Here is a 21367-nt window from a genome sequence, read left to right as displayed (position 1 = left end):
TGGCCTTCACCAGGTACCACAGGTGGCGTAGTCGATAGCAACCACTCAACCCTGATAGCCCGTACCATCCTTTTTAATGTGACTGCCCTGGGCACGGAACGGGTCCAGGACACGGCTGCAACCCACCAAACATCTGACCTGACTCCGAGTACCCTCCATCTTCCCAGGGCAGGGCTGCGAGCGTCACATTACTTGGCGTAGTTGGCAGGATCGCGTGCCCGCAGCAACGGAAGGTAATTGCCCATTGCTACTGGGTACTTTGCGCCTTACACCTTAGACTGTTCTTTCCACTTAAAATCGGGCCCCCCCCAAGAAGAACAAGAAGAACAGACGCCATAGTGCATCAAAAAGACAGTCTCCTAGTACCTCCTATCGTGGGCCAGGCTCGTATATGGTGCCAAAAGAGCAGACCACCCCTTCCATCAGAGACTATCCCCGGGGTAATGCCCGTCAAAATGGATGGGCTGAATGAAGGTATGCCTGTCAGCCTACCGCCCTGGAGCCGCCCCAAAAAGAGGAGGGAATGGAAAAACAACAAGGTGCGGCCATAACAGTTGGAGACTTGCAATCGTCAGAAGCGGACATGGACTCTGCTGGAGCGAGTCAATCGGAACCTTCCGAACCCGGCCCAGGTTCTCTCCCGTCAGAGAGCGAGGCGGCACAATCCTTACAGCGGGAGATATCGAGTTTCTCCACCAGGAAGCCCCGGGTCTCGCTCGGAGACTGGCTGAGGCCCAGAAAGCGGCATCCGCTGCGTCGCTGGTAGAAATGCTGCGCATCCGCACCCGCCGCCAAGGAGCAGCAGCTCAGGAGGAAGCAGCAACAGAGGTCGCATGTAGCCCAGAGGCGGGTGAGTGTGCTGCCCCTGTCCCGGGTGCTGAGCCCTCCGAGCCCCTCCTGGACCTCATGACCGAGTATCTGCTGCCCAGCGAGGTCACCTGGGAGCAGGTCCTGGCCCCGGAGCTGGAAGCTTCTGCTATAGGCGGGGACCTGCACTGTCGCCCAACTCCCGACTCGGAAGAGCCTGAGTCTGCTGGGGTATCCACCGACTCCAATCCGGACTGGTCCGCACTTCCTGAGGACCCGCAGCAGCCCCTGCTGTCACCGCTGCCCGCACCTGCAGTCACCTGGCCGGCAGCTGAAGAGTGGGCCTGAGACAACCAGCGGGGGGACCTGATAGGCTTCCCCCGGGAGACCCGGGCTGAAGCGCGTAGGAGGAGCGAGCTGTGCCGTCAGCAGATCCTCCAGCTCGACCGGGAGCAACGCCAGAGGGAGGTTCACTGCGAGCGCCTCGAGGTGCACGCCAAGGCTGCAAAATCCCGGGCCCGCTAGGAGGAGGCAACCCGTCCAAGCCCCCGTGTGGAAGGGCAAGTTGTTCGATTCCACCATGAGGCGGGGTGGGGATTCATCCGTAGTTCCCAGCATGAGCACGACTTCTTCGTCAGCAGGCGGAACGTTGAGCCGCGGCTGAAAAAGGGACACCCTGGCTGGAACCTCTTCCCGGGTGACATAGTCACGTACACCCGACACCACGGGGTGCGGGGGTGGTACGCCCTGGATGTCCACAAGGTGTCTGGGAGCGATGCCCCCTCGCGCTCGGCCATGGAGGACCGGTCAGCCTCCGTCGGGAGGAATGAGCCTTTTCCCCGGAGGGGACCCGAGAATTAAGCAGCCCCGGCGGCTGTAACCTGTTTAAAGTTATTATGTTTATGTTGACCATGTTTTTCCCAGGTTTTCTAGAGACATTTGTCCCTGCGGACTTGCAGTAGACAGACTCCTTATCTGTAAATAGTTTGCATCTCTTTAGGTGCTCCTTATTGGTTTAATGAAAAACCGTGGCTATTTCTACCTCAGACCTCAGAAGAAAAAAAAACCTGTCAGGAGTGGCTCTCCTGGAGGTCCAACTCGGGACCTTCATGCCCTGCAGCCACCCCAGGGCCTACTTTGGGGGTTTGGGACAGGTCCCTCGTGCTTCTGAACTGATTCTTCGTCCTTGCACTTTAACCCGTCTGTCTATGCATAAATGTCTCTGGATGGTTTTATACTTTTATATTTTTATACTTTTGTATTTTTATATTATGTTCAGTTTGTAACGTTAAAGGAGAAGTGCCTCCCATAATGGGAAGATTGTTTATTGTTGTCAAAATATAAAAAGATTGTACCAGGTTTTGCTCTCTTTGCAGCCTGCGGACGTGCTGTCTTTCACCAGGGGGGAAAATGTGGCCCCTGAGGGTTCGACCGCCACAGGGATGCTGCACCTCTTTAATGGGGTGTAGTATCCCTCCTTCGAGGTAAGAACGGTGCAATAATCAGGACCCCACCTCCACATCCAACACCACACTTCTCCCACCAGAGGGGGCTATTAGGCACTAGGTGCTGCCCCTACTGGAAATTGGGAGACTGGGGAACCAAAAGTTAGGGGGAACCATGTAGTGGGTGAGGGTGGAGGACTCACATTTAGTTTACACTTAATATTTCATATTTAATACTCAGCCATCTTGGCTCATGGTTCTTTGATTGTGATCTCCATCCCTGAACGTGGCTTGTGGGTGAACCTGCAGCAGATGGAGACACGGCCCTCATACCCTGGCCTTGAGTCGAGGGGCAGGTTGGAGTTAACGTATGTCTCAAGCCGGTCAAGGACCATAGCCAAGAAGGCCTGGAGCTTAGGAGTGTAGCTCCACCGCAAAAGGATCCCAGGAGGATGCAGACGGAGCGGTATATGCCACCTGTCCTTGCTATTCTGATCTAGTCAAAGGGATTCCGGCTGCAAGAGGGGTACCGGCCCCCGATACCTGACTTTGCTACTCCACGTCCTAGTCAGGGAAGCCCGGCAGGCCCTGAGGATCCCACCGGGTAACGGACAGAGCGGAGCCGCCACCCGTACCCTGTTTGTGAGCGTAGTCCAGAGGGAGACCCGGCCTATTTACACACAGACAGGAGAGGACTCAGTCTGAAGTCTAGGAACACTCTGGTGCGGGGTCCTGGTTAAACACTTGAATTACTCGGAGGTTGTCGGACCCCTGTCCCTGGTGACCGCAGAACTCCGTGAGGAGCAGGGAGAAGCCTTGCAGCTGCACTCTCCACCGTGAGTAAGAACCCTGGAAGTCAACCCCTATGGCCTCCGGACTCTTTATTTCTGCACCGCACCGCGCACCAGGCATCCTGCACTACAACTCCCTCCATCCTCATCTTCTGCCCTGAGGCCCTGCTCCACCTGTGGGGAGTAGTATCAACGTCAGCTGCCACAACATCCCGCCTCAGAGGACAGCAGCAGCGCTGGTGGCCTTCACCAGGTACCACAGGTGGCGTAGTCGATAGCAACCACTCAACCCTGATAGCCCGTACCATCCTTTTTAATGTGACGGCCCTGGGCACGGAACGGGTCCAGGCCACGGCTGCAACCCACCAAACATCTGACCCGGCTCCGAGTACCCTCCATCTTCCCAGGGCAGGGCTGCGAGCGTCACACAAGCAGGTTTTATTCACACACGTCATTGCACCTCTGAAGCTGGGTGTACACTTCCCGCCTTCAGAGGCGCACTACGCAAGACCGGAAGTGCAGAAGACGACACGTACACAGTGGAACAATCAGTAATGAATGGTTAATACAAGTTCCATTAGTTATATGACTACAGGCAAAATAGGCCTGAAACGAGTTGTCTGATGACTTTTTAGGTTTTCTTTTGTCTAATATGGTGCATGTTTTTTTTAGAACATTCAAATAAAGTATTGTATGTTTTTACTATACTCTTGGATGCTGGCGCATTCTGGGTGAGCTGACCACCTTCTTATTTTTATACATAATTTTTTTCAAGGGTTCATGACTGCTTCTGTGACAAAACAGCTTGTAATCTTAATTAGCTAGACATCTAGATTTGTTAAGCCAGGAGAAATAAACTATTGTTTTTGTGTTGACTTGTGAATGTATGTGTCTTTCTTTGGCTGGTCAAGAAGGACAAACTATTATGTGCATAAACCTGAATATTGACTTCTCTTGGTTTGGAAAAAATGTTTGTTAATATGCTAATTGCATATTGTGCTAAAGCCCCCTGCTATACCAACTATGTAAATTAATTAAATGCTCAAACAAGACCTGAGCCCTGTAGAATAATACCCTAATCCTTGCCCTGTGGATGTGTACTTGGAAGGACAATTGTAAATATTTAAGGGACATATGCATCTGTAGAAGTCAGAGTTGAAAGAGAGAATCAAAGATCAGTCAAACTCTTCAGCTTGATAGCATGGCTTTATCCAGAAAGACACAGATTTGAATTCTACATGATTTCGGCCTAAGTGAACATGGCCCTGACTGGAAGGATACGGATCTGCTCCACTGACCATTAGAGAACTCATGGATACATATGGGGAAACCAGGTTGGGGCAATGGGGTCACCTGGGCCCATGGATAAGTTGTTTGAGTTTGCCAGGTGGGACCCTCCGCTCGCCTGGAACCCATGGAGACGTTTGGAGAAGCCAGATTGGGACCAGCCGGTCATCTGGCCCCATAGAAACTCTCAGAGAGGCCAGGGAGGGACCCAACCAATATGGATGAACTAACCAGTGTAGATTGTGGGCCCCATTCATAATTTGCATGTTATTTATGTCACTTTTCTTTCGTCTTTAAAGAGGTTGTCCACTACTTTAGTATTGATGACCTATCCTAAGGATAGGTCATCAATGTCTGATTGGTCAGGGTCCGACCCCTGGCACCCCTCACCGATCAGCTGCTATCAGTGGCAGCGGCCACCAGCCAGAAATACTCACTTGCAGAGCTGGCCGTCCTCTGACAGTGGCCGACGCAAGGTACTGCACATTCGTCTCCTATTCAAATCAATATAAGGCGGATATGCAGTACCATGCCACTATGAAAAGATAGAGCACCTCCACAAGTGAGTATTTGCGCCCGCCAACACTGATAACTGCTGATCGGCGGGGGTGCCGGGTGTTGCCCCCTGCCCGATCAGATATTATATAAGGATAGGTCATCAATGCTAAAGTAGTGGACAACCTCTTTAAGTATTCATTGAGGGGGTTTTTTTTGCATCCAGTTCTTCAAAATGGCACATGTGGTTCATGAATTTTGTACAAAATGAATTATGCTTTATATTTTTTACTTTTACATTTTTGCGACTTTTTAGCACAAATAGCCACGCATGCCATTAAAGTGTCACAAAATTTTCACAAAAATTTCAGACACAACTTATTAAAAAGCAACAAATGATGACTGAGCTATCTGGAAACCTCCAAACCAAATTTACAATTTCTTGAAATATTACCTATACCACATGCAATGCATTAATAAATATTGTTATAAGAAAATGATCATGTCGGTGTCATGACCAGTCAGAATATGAAATGTACAAGTGGGGGGTCTACAATAGTGATCATAAAATAATACGTTTTCACATATCCTTTAATAAGAGTTATAGTGGCGGGGCCTAAAGGACACAAAACTTCAGGAAAGTGAATTTCCAAAGGCTAAAAAATGACTTTAATACCATAAACTGGGACAATGTCCTTGACAATAAAAGTACACAAAGCAAATGGGACACTTTTATAAGCATTCTGATTAGGACCTGTGCACAACATATACCCTATGGCAGGGGTGGGGAATCTTTTTTCTGCCAAGGGTCATTTGGACTCTTATACCATCCTTTGGGGGCCGTACAAATTGTACGCTAACTCCGCCTACAAAGTACATCCTGACACTAGCACTAGTGTCACGATGTAATCTTTCATTGCATGCACCTCAGTGTTCAGTAGTGAGTGCTGCGTTGTGTGATCACAGAGCAAGAAGAAATTAATGGGCTGACGGCCGTCAATATACAGCTGCCGGCCCAAGCACTGCGGTCCCTGGGAATCTGCCCAGAGGCCGGATAAAAGGTAATCGAGGGCTGTAAACGGCCTGCGGTTCCCCACCCCTTACCTATTGGAATAAACAAGCCAGAAATAGGAGGAAACCATTATGGCTAAATAGAGCTTTAAGGGGCGCCATAAATTACAAAGAGAAATAGTTTAAGGAATTAAAGCAAGAAGGAAGTAATATGTCATTAAATAATTATAAAAAAATAAAAATTGTATAAAAAATAAAAATCAAGGCAGCAAAGATTGAGACAGAGAAGCACACTACCAAGTAAAAAATCCAATAATATTCAACTACATCAACAGCAAGAAACTCAAAAATGATAGTGTTAGCCCCTCAAACATATTCTGTGTGGAATGGTCGAAGAGGATGAGGGAAAGGCCAATCTACTAAACTTCTCCTATAAATGTCACCTGCTTAACCAAGCAGGAAATACGGCACCACCTCAAAAACACTAAAGTAGACAAATCACTGGGCATTGATGGCATACATCCCCGAGTACTGCAGTAATTAAGTACAGTAATAGACAGACCATTATTTCTAATATACAAGGATTCCATAATCACAGGGTCTGTATTACATGACTGGTGCATAGCAAATATAGTGTCAATGTTCAAAAAGCCGGGAAATTAAAGATCGGTAAGTTTAACCTCTATCGTTGGCAAAATCTTTTAGGGTATGTGCCCACGATCACGCTATACCAGGGTTTTGGAAGCAGCGTATTTTCACTGCTTCCAAAATGCTGCGTTCTAATCACTGGTAAATCCGCATGTGTTCATTAAACAATGCGGATTTACCGCATCGAATACATTCTATTGGGGAATTTGACTGGGAACAGAAATTGACTTGCTGCAGCACGTAAACCCGCACCATGGGTGAGTTTACGTGGCATCAAATACACGCACAGTGGGCATGGGATTGCTATACATCCCATCCACTGAGCTTCTAATGTAGAACGCAGCATTTTGAACGCAGTGCAGGTGAGCTGCGTCCAAAACGCTGCTATTCTTGATCGTGGGCATGCAGCCTTAAGGTTTTTTAAGAAAAGCTATCCTGGAGTATCTCAACAAGATTAATCTCATGAACCAACATCAAAAAAGGTTTATGAGAGATCGGTCCTGTCAAATTAATCCAATAATCTTCTATGAGAAGGTAAGTTACAGACTGAACCAGGTAAGGCTATGGATGTTCTCTCTGGAATTTTCAAAGGCATTTGGTAAGGTGCCACATACAAGGTTGAATAAAAAATATGTGTAATTTGGTTAACAACTGGTTCAGTGATAGTAAACAGAGGGTGGTTATTAATGAAACACTCGGATTGGGTCACAGTTTATAGTGGGGTACCACAGGGGTCAGTATTGGGTCCTCTTTTTAAGATATCTTAAATATATAATCGTCTTATCCCGTCTGTCTGTCCTTCTGTCCAGGAAATCCCGCGTCGCTGATTGGTCCGGCCGCGGCCAATCAGCGACGCGGGATTTCAGAAAAAGATGGCGGCCGTTAGCGGCTCATCTGCTGCACGGAGGTCAGCAGCGATGCAGCTGGGAGATGACCGGCACTAGCCGGTCATCTCCCGGCTGCTCGCAGCAGAAGTACCGCCGCCGGTCAGGATACTTCTGCTGCGAGCAGCCGGTCATCTCCCGGCTGCTCGCAACGGAAGTACCCACACAGGCAGCGCCGCTCCCCAGTCCTCACTAATACGATTCGCTGATTGGTCGCGGCCACCGATATTGGCGCCAAATTTAAACACAGCTCTGATAATTGGTCGCAACCGCTGGCTGTGACCAATCAGCGATTTTGGCGCCAAATTTAAACACCGGTGTGCTGATTGCACCCGGTCGGCTGCATACATATTCTAGAATACCCGATACATTAGAATCGGGCCACCATCTAGTTTATTAACCCCTTAATAACATCTGACGTACTAATACGCGTCTGTGCCCTGGGACTTAAGAGCCAGACCCGTATTAGTACGTCATCGCGATCGCGCGCGCACACAGGCTGTGCGGGCGCGATCGCCGCCGGGTGTCAGCTGATTGTCACAGCTGACACCCGGTACTATGTGCAGGGAGCGGTCACGCACCGCTCCCAGCACATTAACCCCCGCGATGCTGCGATCGAAGTCGATCGAAGTCGATCGCGGCATTGCGGGGGCAAGGGGAGGTGATCGGCGATACTCACCTCCTCTTCCGGCTTCCAGCGCAGTCTGCAAAGGCTTCCCGGGTGTTGCCATGACGACCCGATGTCGTCATGACAACATCCGGGTCACCAGAGAGCAGGAAGATTGCTTGGACATGCGCAGTGCATCTCCAAGCAATCTTCACACTGTGCACTTCTGACAGCCTTCATGGCATAGGGATGGTGCTCCATTCCTGTGCCATGCAGGCGATCAGAAAAAAAAAAGTGAAAGTCCCAGAGTGGGACAAAGTAATAAAGTGTATAAACTGTGTGAAAGTGGAAAAAAAAAAAAAAAAAAAGTGCAAAAATATTATAAAAAAATAAAAAAAATAATACACCAAAAATAAAAATATAATGTACCCATCAATAAATATTATTATAAAAAAAATAAAAAAAAAACAATAAAAGTACACATATTTGGTATCGCCGCGTCCGGAACAACCTGACCTATAAAACTGTCCCACTAGTTAACCCCTTCAGTGAACACGGTAAAAAAAAAAAAAAAAAAACCAAGCAAAAAACAATGCTTTATCACCATACCGCCAAACAAAAAGTGGAATAACACGCGATCAAAAAGACGCATATAAATAAAAATGATACCGCTGAAAACGTCATCTCGTCCCGCAAAAAACAAGCCGCCATATAGCTCCATCAGCCGAAAAATAAAAAAGTTATAGCTCTCAGAATAAAGCGATACTAAAAAATATTTTTTTCTATAAAATAGCTTTTATTGTGTATAAGCGCCAAAACATAGAAAAATGATACAAATGTGGTACCGCTGTAAACGTACTGACCCGAAGAGTAAAGCTGCCTCATCAATTTTACCACACGCGGAACAGAATAAAAAAAAAAAAAAAAAAACAATTCCTGAATTGTTGGTTTTTGTTTATTCTGCCTCCCAAAAATCGGAATAGAAAGCGATCAAAAAATGTCACGTGCCTGAAAATGGCACCAATAACAACGTCAAGTCATCCCGCAAAAAACGAGCCGTCACATGACTGTCTGCCAAAATCTGGAAAAATTATAGCTCTCAAAATATGGCGATGCAAAAACTAGATTTTACAAAAAATTCGTCTTTTAGTGTGTGACAGCTGTCAGTCATAAAAACCCCATATGATTCTGGCATTGCTGTAATCACACCGACCCGAAGAATAAAGTCGTCTAATCACTTATACCGCACAAGGAACGGCGTCAAAAATAAACTCTTGAGTTAGGATTGGGCTAGGGTTAGGGCTGGGTTTGGGGCTAGGGTTGTGCTGGGGCTAGGGTTGTGCTGGGGCTAGGGTTGTGCTGGGGCTAGGGTTGTGCTAGGGTTAGGGCTGGGGTTGGGATTTTTTTCAAAAGTAAGAAAAAAAGATGACGATATGGCGACTAGTGTTGAGAGCAAGTGCTCGCTACTTGAGTTTGCATCGGGTGCTCTGGTATGCATTTAGTATCGTGGGTATTTGAGTGACATGCTCGAGTCTCTGCCCCATATGCTTCGCGGCCAAAAAACTTTACGCGGATTGCCTGCCATGCACGAGCGATCCCCGCATGTTTTTTTTTGGGTGTCTAATAACCGTGAAACATGCGGAGCAGGGACTCGAGCATGTCACTCGAGCACACGCTGTACATGGTGCATACCTGAGTACCCGATGCAAACTCAAGTAGCGAGCACTTGCGCTCAAGAATAATGAAAACTTATTCAATATGATGACCTAACGTAAACAAATAATGTGCCGTACCTCTGGGTTCAAAATGTTCACTATACACCTTAATAAAATCTTTGAGGGGTATAGTTTCCAAAATGGGGACACTTGTGGTGGAGCTCCACTGTTTAGGCACATCACGGGCTCTCCAAACGCGACATGGTGTCCGCTAACAAATTGAATGGAAAATCGGCTCAAATTGTTAGCGGACGCCATGTTGCGTTTGGAGAGCCCCTGTGTGTCCAAACATTGGAGCTCCCCCACAACTGATCCCATTTTGGAAACTAGACCCCCCAAGGCACCTATCTAGATGCATAGTGAGCACTTAGAACCCCCAGGTGCTTCACAAATTGATTCGTAAAAATGAAAAAGTGAAAAAAAAAACACTTTCATTTTTATGAATCAATTTGTGAAGCACCTGGGGTTCCAAGTGCTCACTATGAATCTAGATAGGTGCCTTGGGGGGTCTAGTTTCCAAAATGGGGTCACTTGTGGGGGAGCTCCAATGTTTGGGCACACAGGGACTCTCTAAATGCAACATGGTATCCGCTAACAAATTGAATGGAAAATCGGCTCAAATTGTTAGCGGACACCACATTGCGTTTGGAGAGCCCCTCTGTGCCCAAACTTTGGAGCTCCCCCACAAGTGACCCCATTTTGGAAACTAGACCCCCCAAGGCACCTTTCTAGATGCATAGTGAGCACTTGGAACCCCCAGGTGCTTCACAAATTGATTCGTAAAAATGAAAAAGTGAAAAAAAAAACACTTTTTCATTTTTATGAATCAATTTGTGAAGCACCTGGGGTTCCAAGTGCTCACTATGAATCTAGATAGGTGCCTTGGGGGGTCTAGTTTCCAAAATGGGGTCACTTGTGGGGGAGCTCCAATGTTTGGGCACACAGGGACTCTCCAAATGCAACATGATATCCGCTAACAAATTGTCGGCTCAAATTGTTAGCGGATATCATGTTGCATTTGGAGAGTCCCTGTGTGCCCAAACATTGGAGCTCCTCCACAAGTGACCCCATTTTGGAAACTAGACCCCCCAAGGCACCTATCTAGATGCATAGTGAGCACTTGGAACCCCTAGGTGCTTCACAAATTAATTCGTAAAAATGAAAAAGTGTTTTTTTTTTCACTTTTTCATTATTACGAATCAATTTGTGAAGCACCTGGGGGTTCCAAGTGCTCACTATGCATCTAGAAAGGTGCCTTGGGGGGTCTAGTTTCCAAAATGGGGTCACTTGTGGGGGAGCTCCAAAGTTTGGGCACAGAGGGGCTCTCCAAACGCAATGTGGCGTCCGCTAACAATTTGAGCCGATTTTCCATTCAATTTGTTAGCGGATACCATGTTGCATTTAGAGAGTCCCTGTGTGCCCAAACATTGGAGCTCCCCCACAAGTGACCCCATTTTGGAAACTAGACCCCCCAAGGCACCTATCTAGATGCATAGTGAGCACTTGGAACCCCTAGGTGCTTCACAAATTGATTCGTAAAAATGAAAAAGTGTTTTTTTTTTTCACTTTTTCATTATTACGAATCAATTTGTGAAGCACCTGGGGGTTCCAAGTGCTCACTATGCATCTAGAAAGGTGCCTTGGGGGGTCTAGTTTCCAAAATGGGGTCACTTGTGGGGGAGCTCCAAAGTTTGGGCACAGAGAAGCTCTCCAAACGCAATGTGGTGTCCGCTAACAATTTGAGCCGATTTTCCATTCAATTTGTTAGCGGATACCATGTTGCATTTAGAGAGTCCCTGTGTGCCCAAACATTGGAGCTCCCCCACAAGTGACCCCATTTTGGAAACTAGACCCCCCAAGGCACCTATCTAGATGCATAGTGAGCACTTGGAACCCCTAGGTGCTTCACAAATTGATTCGTAAAAATGAAAAAGTGTTTTTTTTTTTCACTTTTTCATTATTACGAATCAATTTGTGAAGCACCTGGGGGTTCCAAGTGCTCACTATGCATCTAGAAAGGTGCCTTGGGGGGTCTAGTTTCCAAAATGGGGTCACTTGTGGGGGAGCTCCAAAGTTTGGGCACAGAGAAGCTCTCCAAACGCAATGTGGTGTCCGCTAACAATTTGAGCCGATTTTCCATTCAATTTGTTAGCGGATACCATGTTGCATTTAGAGAGTCCCTTTGTGCCCAAACATTGGAGCTCTCCCACAAGTGACCCCATTTTGGAAACTAGACCCCCCAAGGCACCTATCTAGATGCATAGTGAGCAGTTGGAACCCCCAGGTGCTTCACAAATTGATTCATAAAAATGAAAAAGTGTTTTTTTTTTCACTTTTTCATTGTTACGAATCAATTTGTGAAGCACCTGGGGGTTCCAAGTGCTCACTATGCATCTAGATAGGTGCCTTGGGGGGTCTAGTTTCCAAAATGGGGTCACTTGTGGGGGAGCTCCAATGTTTGGGCACACAGCAGCTCTCCAAACGCAACATGGTGTCGCTAACAATTTGAGCCAATTTTGCGTTAAATTTGTTAGCGGACACCATGTTGCATTTAGAGAGCCGCTGTGTGCCCAAATATTGGAGCTCCCCCACAAGTGACCCCATTTTGGAAACTAGACCACCCAAGGCACCTATCTAGATGCATAGTGAGCACTTGGAACCCTCAGGTGCTTCACAAATTGATTCATACAAATGAAAAAGTGTTTTTTTTTTCACTTTTTCATTGTTACGAATCAATTTGTGAAGCACCTGGGGGTTCCAAGTGCTCACTATGCATTTAGATAGGTGCCTTGGGGGGTCTAGTTTCCAAAATGGGGTCACTTGTGGGGGAGCTCCAATGTTTGGGCACACAGGGACTCTCTAAATGCAACATGGTGTCCTCTAACAAATTTAACGGAAAATCGGCTCAAATTGTTAGCGACACCATGTTGCGTTTGGAGAGCCGCTGTGTGCCCAAACATTGGAGCTCCCCCACAAGTGACCCCATTTTGGAAACTAGACCCCCCAAGGCACCTATCTAGATGCATTGTGAGCACTTGGAACCCTCAGGTGCTTCACAAATTGATTCATAAAAATGAAAAAGTGTTTTTTTTTTTCACTTTTTCATTGTTACGAATCAATTTGTGAAGCACCTGGGGGTTCCAAGTGCTCACTATGCATCTAGAAAGGTGCCTTGGGGGGTCTAGTTTCCAAAATGGGGTCACTTGTGGGGGAGCTCCAAAGTTTGGGCACACATGGGCTCTCCAAACACAACATGGCATCCGCTAATTATTCAAGCAAATTTTACAATCAAAAAGTCAAATAGCGCTCCTTCCCTTCCGAGCCCTGCCGTGCGCCCAAACAGTATTTTTTCCCCAAATATTGGGTATCTGCGTGCCCAGGGGAAATTGCACAACAAATTTTGGGGTCCATTTTTTCTTGTTACCCCTGTGAAAATAAAAAAAATTGGGTCTAAATTAACATTTTTGTGAAAAAAGTTAAATGTTCATTTTTTTCTTCCACATTCAAAAAATTCCTGTGAAGCACCTGAAGGGTTAATAAAGTTCTTGAATGTGGTTTTGAGCACCTTGAGGGGTGCAGTTTTTAGAATGGTGTCACTTTTGGGTATTTTCTGTCATAAAGACCTCTCAAAGTGACTTCAAATGTGATGTGGTCCCTAAAAAAATGGTTTTGTAAATTTTGTTGGAAAAATGAGAAATCGCTGGTCAACTTTTAACCCTTATAGCTCCCTAACAAAAAAAAATTTTGGTTCCAAAATTGTGCTGATGTAAAGTAGACATGTGGGAAATGTTATTTATTAACTCTTTTGTGTGACATATCGCTCTGATTTCAGGGCTTAAAAATTCAAATTTTGAAAATTGCAAAATTTTCAAAATTTTTGCCAAATTTCCGTTTTTTTCACAAATAAACGCAAGTGATATCGAAGAAATTTTTCCACAATCATGAAGTACAATATGTCACGAAAAAACAATCTCAGAATCAGGGGGATCCGTTGAAGCGTTCGAGAGTAATTACCTCATAAAGTGACAGTGGTCAGAATTGTAAAAATTGGCCCGGTCATTAACGTGCAAACCACCCGCGGGGCTTAAGGGGTTAATAATCATGTGGAAGGCATACAGAGTAGAATGTCAATATTTGCAGATGATACTAAACGCTGCAAGGTAATCAACACAGGGGAAGACAATTTAATATTACAGAGGGATAGGGATTAATGTAAGCTAGAGGCTTGGGTTGAGAAATGGAAATTTAAGTTTAAATAAGATACATGTAAAGTCATATACTTGGGCAGACCAAATAAATTGTACAGCTATGTACTAAATGGTGAAACACTGGGTAAAACTGTCACTGAAAAAGACTTGGGCATTTGACCAGTGCCAGGCAGCAGTTACCAAAGCAAAAAAATAATGGGATGCATTTAAAGAGACTCCTGATATAAACATAGTTTTGCCTCTGTAGAAGTCACTAGTGTGGCCACATTTACAATACTGTGTACAATTTGTGCTCCAGTATATAAGAAGGACTAGAACTAGAGCGGCTGCAGAGAATTGAGACGAAGGTTTTTAAGGGAATGGATGGACTGCGATACCTAGATAAGTTATTAAACTTGGGATTATTTCGTTCGGAAAAACGAAGATTTAGGGGCGATCTGATTATAATGTACAAATATATGAGGTGACAGTACAGATTTTTTCTATTGATTTGTTTACATGTAGGCCAGCAATGATGACAGGGAGATATCCTCTTTGTCTACAGCAGGGGTGGGGAATCTATTTTCTGCCAAAGGCTATTTGGATATAAAATGATTGATATTATTAACTTATCTAACGTACGCATTGAGACAAGACGCTGTAAAGATTCCATTCTGATCTGAGTTTATTGAGGTTACTTAGTAAATTTTATACCACAATTGATTACATATAGATACAGAGATATGCAATCACAATATGGAAAAATGACTAGTAGTGGTAATATTTGCTAAAAATAAAAACACAATAACTGCAAACTTTACAAAAACCTTAAATACAATTATTCTAGACATACCCATCCTTTGCATAGTCTGCAAAAAACATCTTGAGGTGTACACAAAAGTCACAATTTCTAAAAGTTATCTTTACTTCTTACATATATGTTCGAAGTAGCTAACCATAAGCTAAATAAAGATGAACTAAATTTAATTATTTAATTACTGATCAGTCTTTGCAAAGTTATTAATTTTAGTAATATATTCTATTACCATATACTGCTTCCTTTACTCCCAAATGCCAAGCTGAAAATGATATTTCAGATGCCTTGTTCATGCACGGAGAAAAGATGGTTTAAATTGCAATTCAAGCAAATTATCTGTACACCGGTGTGAGCTCCTCTGCTCCCCTCCCTTATTCTCAGTCATTACTTACAAACACTTTCACTGTATGGAAAAAGAAAGTTTGTATGTTACAAAGATTCATAACTTTACAAAGACTGTTAAATAATAAAAATAAAACTATCTAAATCATCTACGTTTTGCAAAAGCTACTGGCTAAATCAGCAAACTAACTGTTGCCAAACAGTTTGAAGTTTCAACCTTAACAAAATACCTCAGGTTAATTTAATTATCTTAAATAGACAAAACCTAAGATAGAAGCAAAATTAACATATACCCCACTGTAAAGGCCCCGTCACACTTAGCGACGCTGCAACGATCCCGACAACGATATGACCTGTCAGGGATCGTTGCTGCGTCGCTATGTGGTCGCTGGTGAGCTGTCAAACACGCAGGCTCACCAACGATCAGGGGAGCAGCGACATCGTGGAAAGAATCTTTCCACGATGTCCTGCTCCTGGTTACCAGCCTGCTGCTGAAGCAGGAGCAGGCTGGTAACCATGGTAAACATCGGGTTACTAGGGGCACACGCACACCTAGTAACCCGATGTTTACCATGGTTACCACTCTGCTACAGTGAGCGGGAGGTTACCACTCACTTTAGCAGGCTCGTAACCATGATAAACAACGGGTTACTAGGTGCGCGTGTGCCCCTAGTAACCCGATGTTTATCATGGTTACCAGCCTGCTAAAGTGAGTGGTAACCTCCCGCTCACTGTAGCAGAGTGGTAACCATGGTAAACAACTGGTTACTAGGTGCGCGTGTGCCCCTAGTAACCCGATGTTTACCATGGTTACCAGCCTGATCGCTGCTCCCGCTGGTCACACACAGCGATGTGTGCTGACCAGCGGGAGGGCAACGACCAAAAAATGGTCCAGGACACTTTGCAGCGATCAGCGACCTCACAGCAGGGGCCTTATCGCTGCAAAGTGTCACACATAGCGACATCGCTGGTGAGGTCGCTGTTGCGTCACCAAAACCGTGACACAGCAGCGATCTCGCTAGCGATCTCGCTATGTGAGACGGGGGCTTAAGTAAGTAAAAGCAAACATTACGTTTAAAGAGCTTCCCATGGCTGGGTGTCCATAGTCGGGTCCCTTATTCACAGTGAGGTAATTTTTGACACCTGGTAAGGTTTTAATACTAGAGGTTAGGACCGTCCCGATGGGTACACCCTGTCACTGGTGGGATGGCTTTTACGCTTTTTATTTTTTAGCAAAAACTTTGTATCTTGTGTTATTTATATGCACTGTTGCTTTTTACTTACAGCAGGGTATATGTTCATCTTATTTCTATCTTAGGATTTGTGTGTTTAATGGCCAGTCTGAACATGCTCCTACATATGAAATGTATACCAACTTATACTCCAGTTCATTTCTTTCGGTTTTAATTATCTTAAATAGTAAATTTCCCATATGGCCAGATAAGATTTGTGGAATATTTCACACATTATGAACATGGAAATTTCTTCTTCCCTGTGTTACAGGAAAAATGTATCCATCTTTTCAGTTAGCCATCAAACCACTGTATCAACCACTGAGGACTCTCAATTTTTAATATTTTTCTTCCGTGTGTGAATCCTCTGATGTCTAACAAGATCAGATTTTGTAGAATAACATTTCCCACATTCTGAACATAAATATGGCTTCTCCCCTGTGTGAATTCTCTGATGTCTACCAAGAGTTGATTTATCTTTAAAACATTTCCCACATTCTGAACACGGAAATGGCTTCTCTCCTGTGTGAGTTCTCAGATGTTTAACAAGCTTTTCTTTCTGATTAAAACATTTACCACATTCTGAACATGAAAATAATTTCACCCCTGTGTGAATTTTCTGATGTATAACAATATTTGATTTATCTTTAAAACATTTCCCACATTCTGAACATGTAAATGGCTTCTCCCCTGTGTGAATTCTCTGATGTGTAACTAAAACAGATTTATAGTTAAAACTTTTCCCACATTCTGAACATGAAAATAACTTCCCCTCTGTGTGAATTCTCTGATGCCTAGCAAGATTTGACTTATCTGTAAAACATTTCCCACATTCTAAACACGAAAAAGGCTTTTCTACTGTGTGAATTCTCTGATGTGTGACTAAAACAGATTTATAGTTAAAACATTTTCCACATTCTGAACATGAAAATAACTTCTCCCCTGTGTGGGTTCTCTGATGTCTAACAAGATTTGATTTATCAGTAAAACATTTCCCACATTCTGAACAAGAAAATGGTTTCTCCCCTGTGTGAATTCTCAGATGTTTTAGAAGCTTTTTTTTATGCTTAAAACATTTCTCACATTCTGAACACAAAAATGGTTTCTCCCCTGTGTGAATTCTCTGATGTCCAACAAGAGTTGATTTATCTGTAAAACATTTCCCACATTCTGAGCATAAATATGGCTTCTCTCCTGTGTGAATTCTCTGATGTGTAACTAAAATGGATTTATATTTAAAACATTTTCCACATTCTGAACATGAAAACGGCTTCTTTCTTCTGGGACCGCTTTTATGTTCACCATCATTTTTGTTATTTTGATTTTGCTTAACACTCTGTGATGAATCAGTGGATAGAACCTGTTCAAAAGTATCAGATGACAGATCTTTCCTGTGTATGGCTGGATTTTTTTTCACTGATCCCTTGGTACAGTCATCTGCGAAAAATGAAACCAATGTCAATATTTTTCAATAAATTTCTTGAAAGTATGTTAGTTATAATTTAGTATTTTATAGCATTTCAATGTAACAAAGCATCTACACAATTTGTACTAAAATTCAGTTTTCATCTGACTAGGACAGTGGCGGAAACAGACTTCTGCTTGCATTTGACCTTGGCTTGCTCCTTCCCTGCATCATTCCTTAACCTCTGATTAGATGTCCAACTGCCTTACTTTTGTATATGACATGGATTATTCTTTGACCTGTTGTCCTCACAAACTGTAAAATGCCAGCTAGCAACTAATCCATTGGGTGACCAGTAGACTCTGTGCAGAAAAGTCCAAAATCCTGCTAAAGTGATTATGCCAGAGATCCCTTGGAAAAATTGTATATTTTGGCTAACATTGGTCTGTATAATTTTTCTCACCTTAGTGGTAAGCATAATAACAGACTAACTGACCAATATTATTAAGATGGACAGTCTGTGGTGGATAAATTTCATAGAATCTCTCAGCTAGAGAATGAAGTGGTCAAATAAAATCAAACTCAGGAAGTTTCCTTTAATGCTGCAACTTTACCATCAGGACCTGCACCTGAAGCCACTGTAAATGTATGTGATCGATTTTCTGGCGATTACAAAAAATTGTGCTTCTCCATTGTAAACTTTATTTCAAGCTCCGTTTTCTCCTCTGAATAACAACAACATTTTAGACTTACTTTTACTGGCAAATTTTTTGCCTCATAGATCTACAGAGCTGTTATCTGTGACAATCTTTCGCTGATCTTTGAGGGGCCAATGTTCATCTTTGCAATTAAATTTTTTTTCTCACCTTCATCCATGTGCCGTAACTTTTTTACTTCTCAATAGACAGACATCTCAGGACTTGTTTTTCCAAGAAGAGTTGTCATTTTTTATGATAGCATTGTTTTACCATGTAATATACTGAAAACAGTAATACAATTCCTAGTTTGGTGAACGGATGAAAAAAAAGAATGCAAAGCCGCCATTTTTCTTTTTATGTTTTGTGGGGTGGTGGGAGGGGGCTTATTGTACAGTACAGACCAAAAGTTTGGAAACGCCTTCTTATTTAAAGATTTTTCTGTATTTTCTTGACTTTGAAAATTGTACATTCACACTGAAGGCATCAAAACTATGACTTAACACATGTGGAATTATATACTTAACAAAAAAGTGTGAAACAACTGAAAATATGTCTTATATTCTAGGTTCTTCAAAGTAGCCACCTTTTGCTTTGATGACTGCTTTGCACACTCTTGGCATTCTCTTGATGAGCTTCAAGAGGTAGTCACCAGAAATGGTTTTCACTTCACAGGTGTGCCCTGTCAGGTTTAATAAGTGGGATTTCTTGCCTTATAAATGGGGTTGGGACCATCAATTGTGTTGTGCAGAAGTCAGGTGGATACACAGCTGATAGTCCTACTGAATAGACTGTTAGAATTTGTAATATGGCAAGAAAAAAGCAGCTAAGTAAAGAAAAACGAGTGGCCATCATTACTTTAAGAAATGAAGGTCAGTCAGTGCAAAAAATTGGGAAAACTTTGAAAGTGTCCCCAAGTGCAGTTGCAAAAACCATCAAGCGCTACAAAGAAACTGGCTCACATGAGGACCGCCCCAGGAAAGGAAGACCAAGAGTCATCTCTGCTTCTGAGGATAAGTTTATCCGAATCACCAGCCTCAGAAATCGCAGGTTAACAGCAGCTCAGATTAGAGACCAGGTCAATGCCACACAGAGTTCTAGCAGCAGACACATCTCTACAACAACTGTTAAGAGGAGACTTTGTGCAGCAGGCCCTCATGGTAAAATAGCTGCTAGGAAACCACTGCTAAGGACAGGCAACAAGCAGAAGAGACTTGTTTGGGCTAAAGAACACAAGGAATGGACATCAGACCAGTGGAAATTTGTACTTTGGTCTGATGAGTCCAAATTTGAGATCTTTGGTTCCAACCACCGTGTCTTTGTGCGACGCAGAAAAGGTGAACAGATGGACTCTACATGCCTGGTTCCCACCGTGAAGCATGGAGGAGGAGGTGTGATGGTGTGGGGGTGCTTTGCTGGTGACACTGTTGGGAATTTATTCAAAATTGAAGGCATACTGAACCAGCATGGCTACCACAGCATCTTGCAGCGGCATGCTATTCCATCCAGTTTGCGTTTAGTTGGACCATCATTTATTTTTCAACAGGACAATGACCCCAAACACACCTCCAGGCTGTGTAAGGGCTATTTGACCAAGAAGGAGAGTGATGGGGTGCTACGCCAGATGACCTGGCCTCCACAGTCACCAGACCTGAACCCAATCGAGATGGTTTGGGATGAACTGGACCGCAGAGTGAAGGCAAAAGGGCCAACAAGTGCTAAGCATCTCTGGGAACTCCTTCAAGATTGTTGGAAGACCATTTCCGGTGACTACCTCTTGAAGCTCATCAAGAGAATGCCAATCGTGTGCAAAGCAGTCATCAAAGCAAAAGGTGGCTACTTTGAAGAACCTAGAATATAAGACATATTTTCAGTTGTTTCACACTTTTTTGTTAAGTATATAATTCCACATGTGTTAATTCATAGTTTTGATGCCTTCAGTGTGAATGTACAATTTTCATAGTCACGAAAATACAGAAAAATCTTTAAATGAGAAGGTGTGTCCAAACTTTTGGTCTGTACTGTAGTTAATAATGCGGTAAAAATGACCCGTTGACATAATTTTTTTGGTCAGTAGTCAACTCATTTGGTGTTTTAATATTTCACTTTGTAGAGTAAATTACGCAAACCAATTTTTCTTACAAAGTAAATAATGGCCTTCCTAGGAAGGCCAAGATGGTGGCGAGAGGGATCTCTTTTAATTAGGCACCAAGCTGTAAAGGCAATCCATTGACACCCCACAATCGAATCGGGAAGTGAGTACCTAATGAAGCTGATGAGTGCCAAAGGGTGTAGAGCTTTCATCAGAGTAAAAGGGAGATACCAAACATGTTTAGTTTTTTTTTTTTTATTTAGATGCTGAAAAATATTGGGGAATTTGTAAAAAAAAAATTACTGTCGCCATTTTCTGAGACCCGTAGAGTTTTAATTTTTCGTGATAAGGGGAAGGTTTATTTTTTGCACCCTGGACTGAAGTTTTTATTGATACCATTTTAGTGTAGATGTGATATTTTGATCGCCTCTTATTGCAACGTTGCGGTGCCCCAAAAAAACGTAATTAAGGCATTTTGATTTTTTTTCTCGTTACGCCATTTACCGATCAAATGAATCTTTATATTTTGATAGATCGAACATTTCTGAACGCAGCAATACCAAGTAGGTGTATTTTTTATTTGATTTTTAATTTGAACTTTATTGCTTTATTTTATTTTTTCCATATTTTAAAAACTAGTTTTTTACTTTTCACTGAATTTAATAGTCCCCTTAGGAGACTTAACGCTGCCATCATCCATTCGCCTGTGCTATACATAGCAGGGCTTCAGCCCTGCTATGCCCGTTATTGCCTGTAATGTATCTTTAATGAATTGTGAAGTGCTACAGAATATCTTCGCTCCATAGAAATAAAGATTAATATTATTAAATATCCTCTGAACCCTGATCCTGAGGGACTGGATGTCTATAATACAAGCAGGTAGTGTTACGTACTTGCCTCTCCTGAG

The 21367-nt window shown here is 43.6% G+C and overlaps 1 protein-coding gene across 1 annotated transcript in view; it reads right to left on the bottom strand.

Moving 5' to 3' along the window:
• LOC141271460 (uncharacterized) overlaps positions 1 to 21367 on the bottom strand; it is a 549319-nt gene that overhangs the window by 20659 nt on the left and 507293 nt on the right. Inside the window, exon 8 of the mRNA XM_073681531.1 lies at positions 16621 to 17545. Within this exon, the coding sequence (XP_073537632.1) occupies positions 16621 to 17545 (925 nt within the window). The remainder of the gene's footprint in view (positions 1 to 16620; positions 17546 to 21367) is intronic.

The sequence above is a fragment of the Phyllobates terribilis genome, unplaced genomic scaffold, assembly GCF_046119375.1.
Source record: "Phyllobates terribilis strain yellow unplaced genomic scaffold, ASM4611937v1 Scaffold_5__5_contigs__length_657084704, whole genome shotgun sequence".
NCBI lineage: Eukaryota > Metazoa > Chordata > Amphibia > Anura > Dendrobatidae > Phyllobates > Phyllobates terribilis.
Note: the sequence above shows the minus strand (reverse complement) of the source record. Positions and strands in the feature narration are given on the sequence as shown.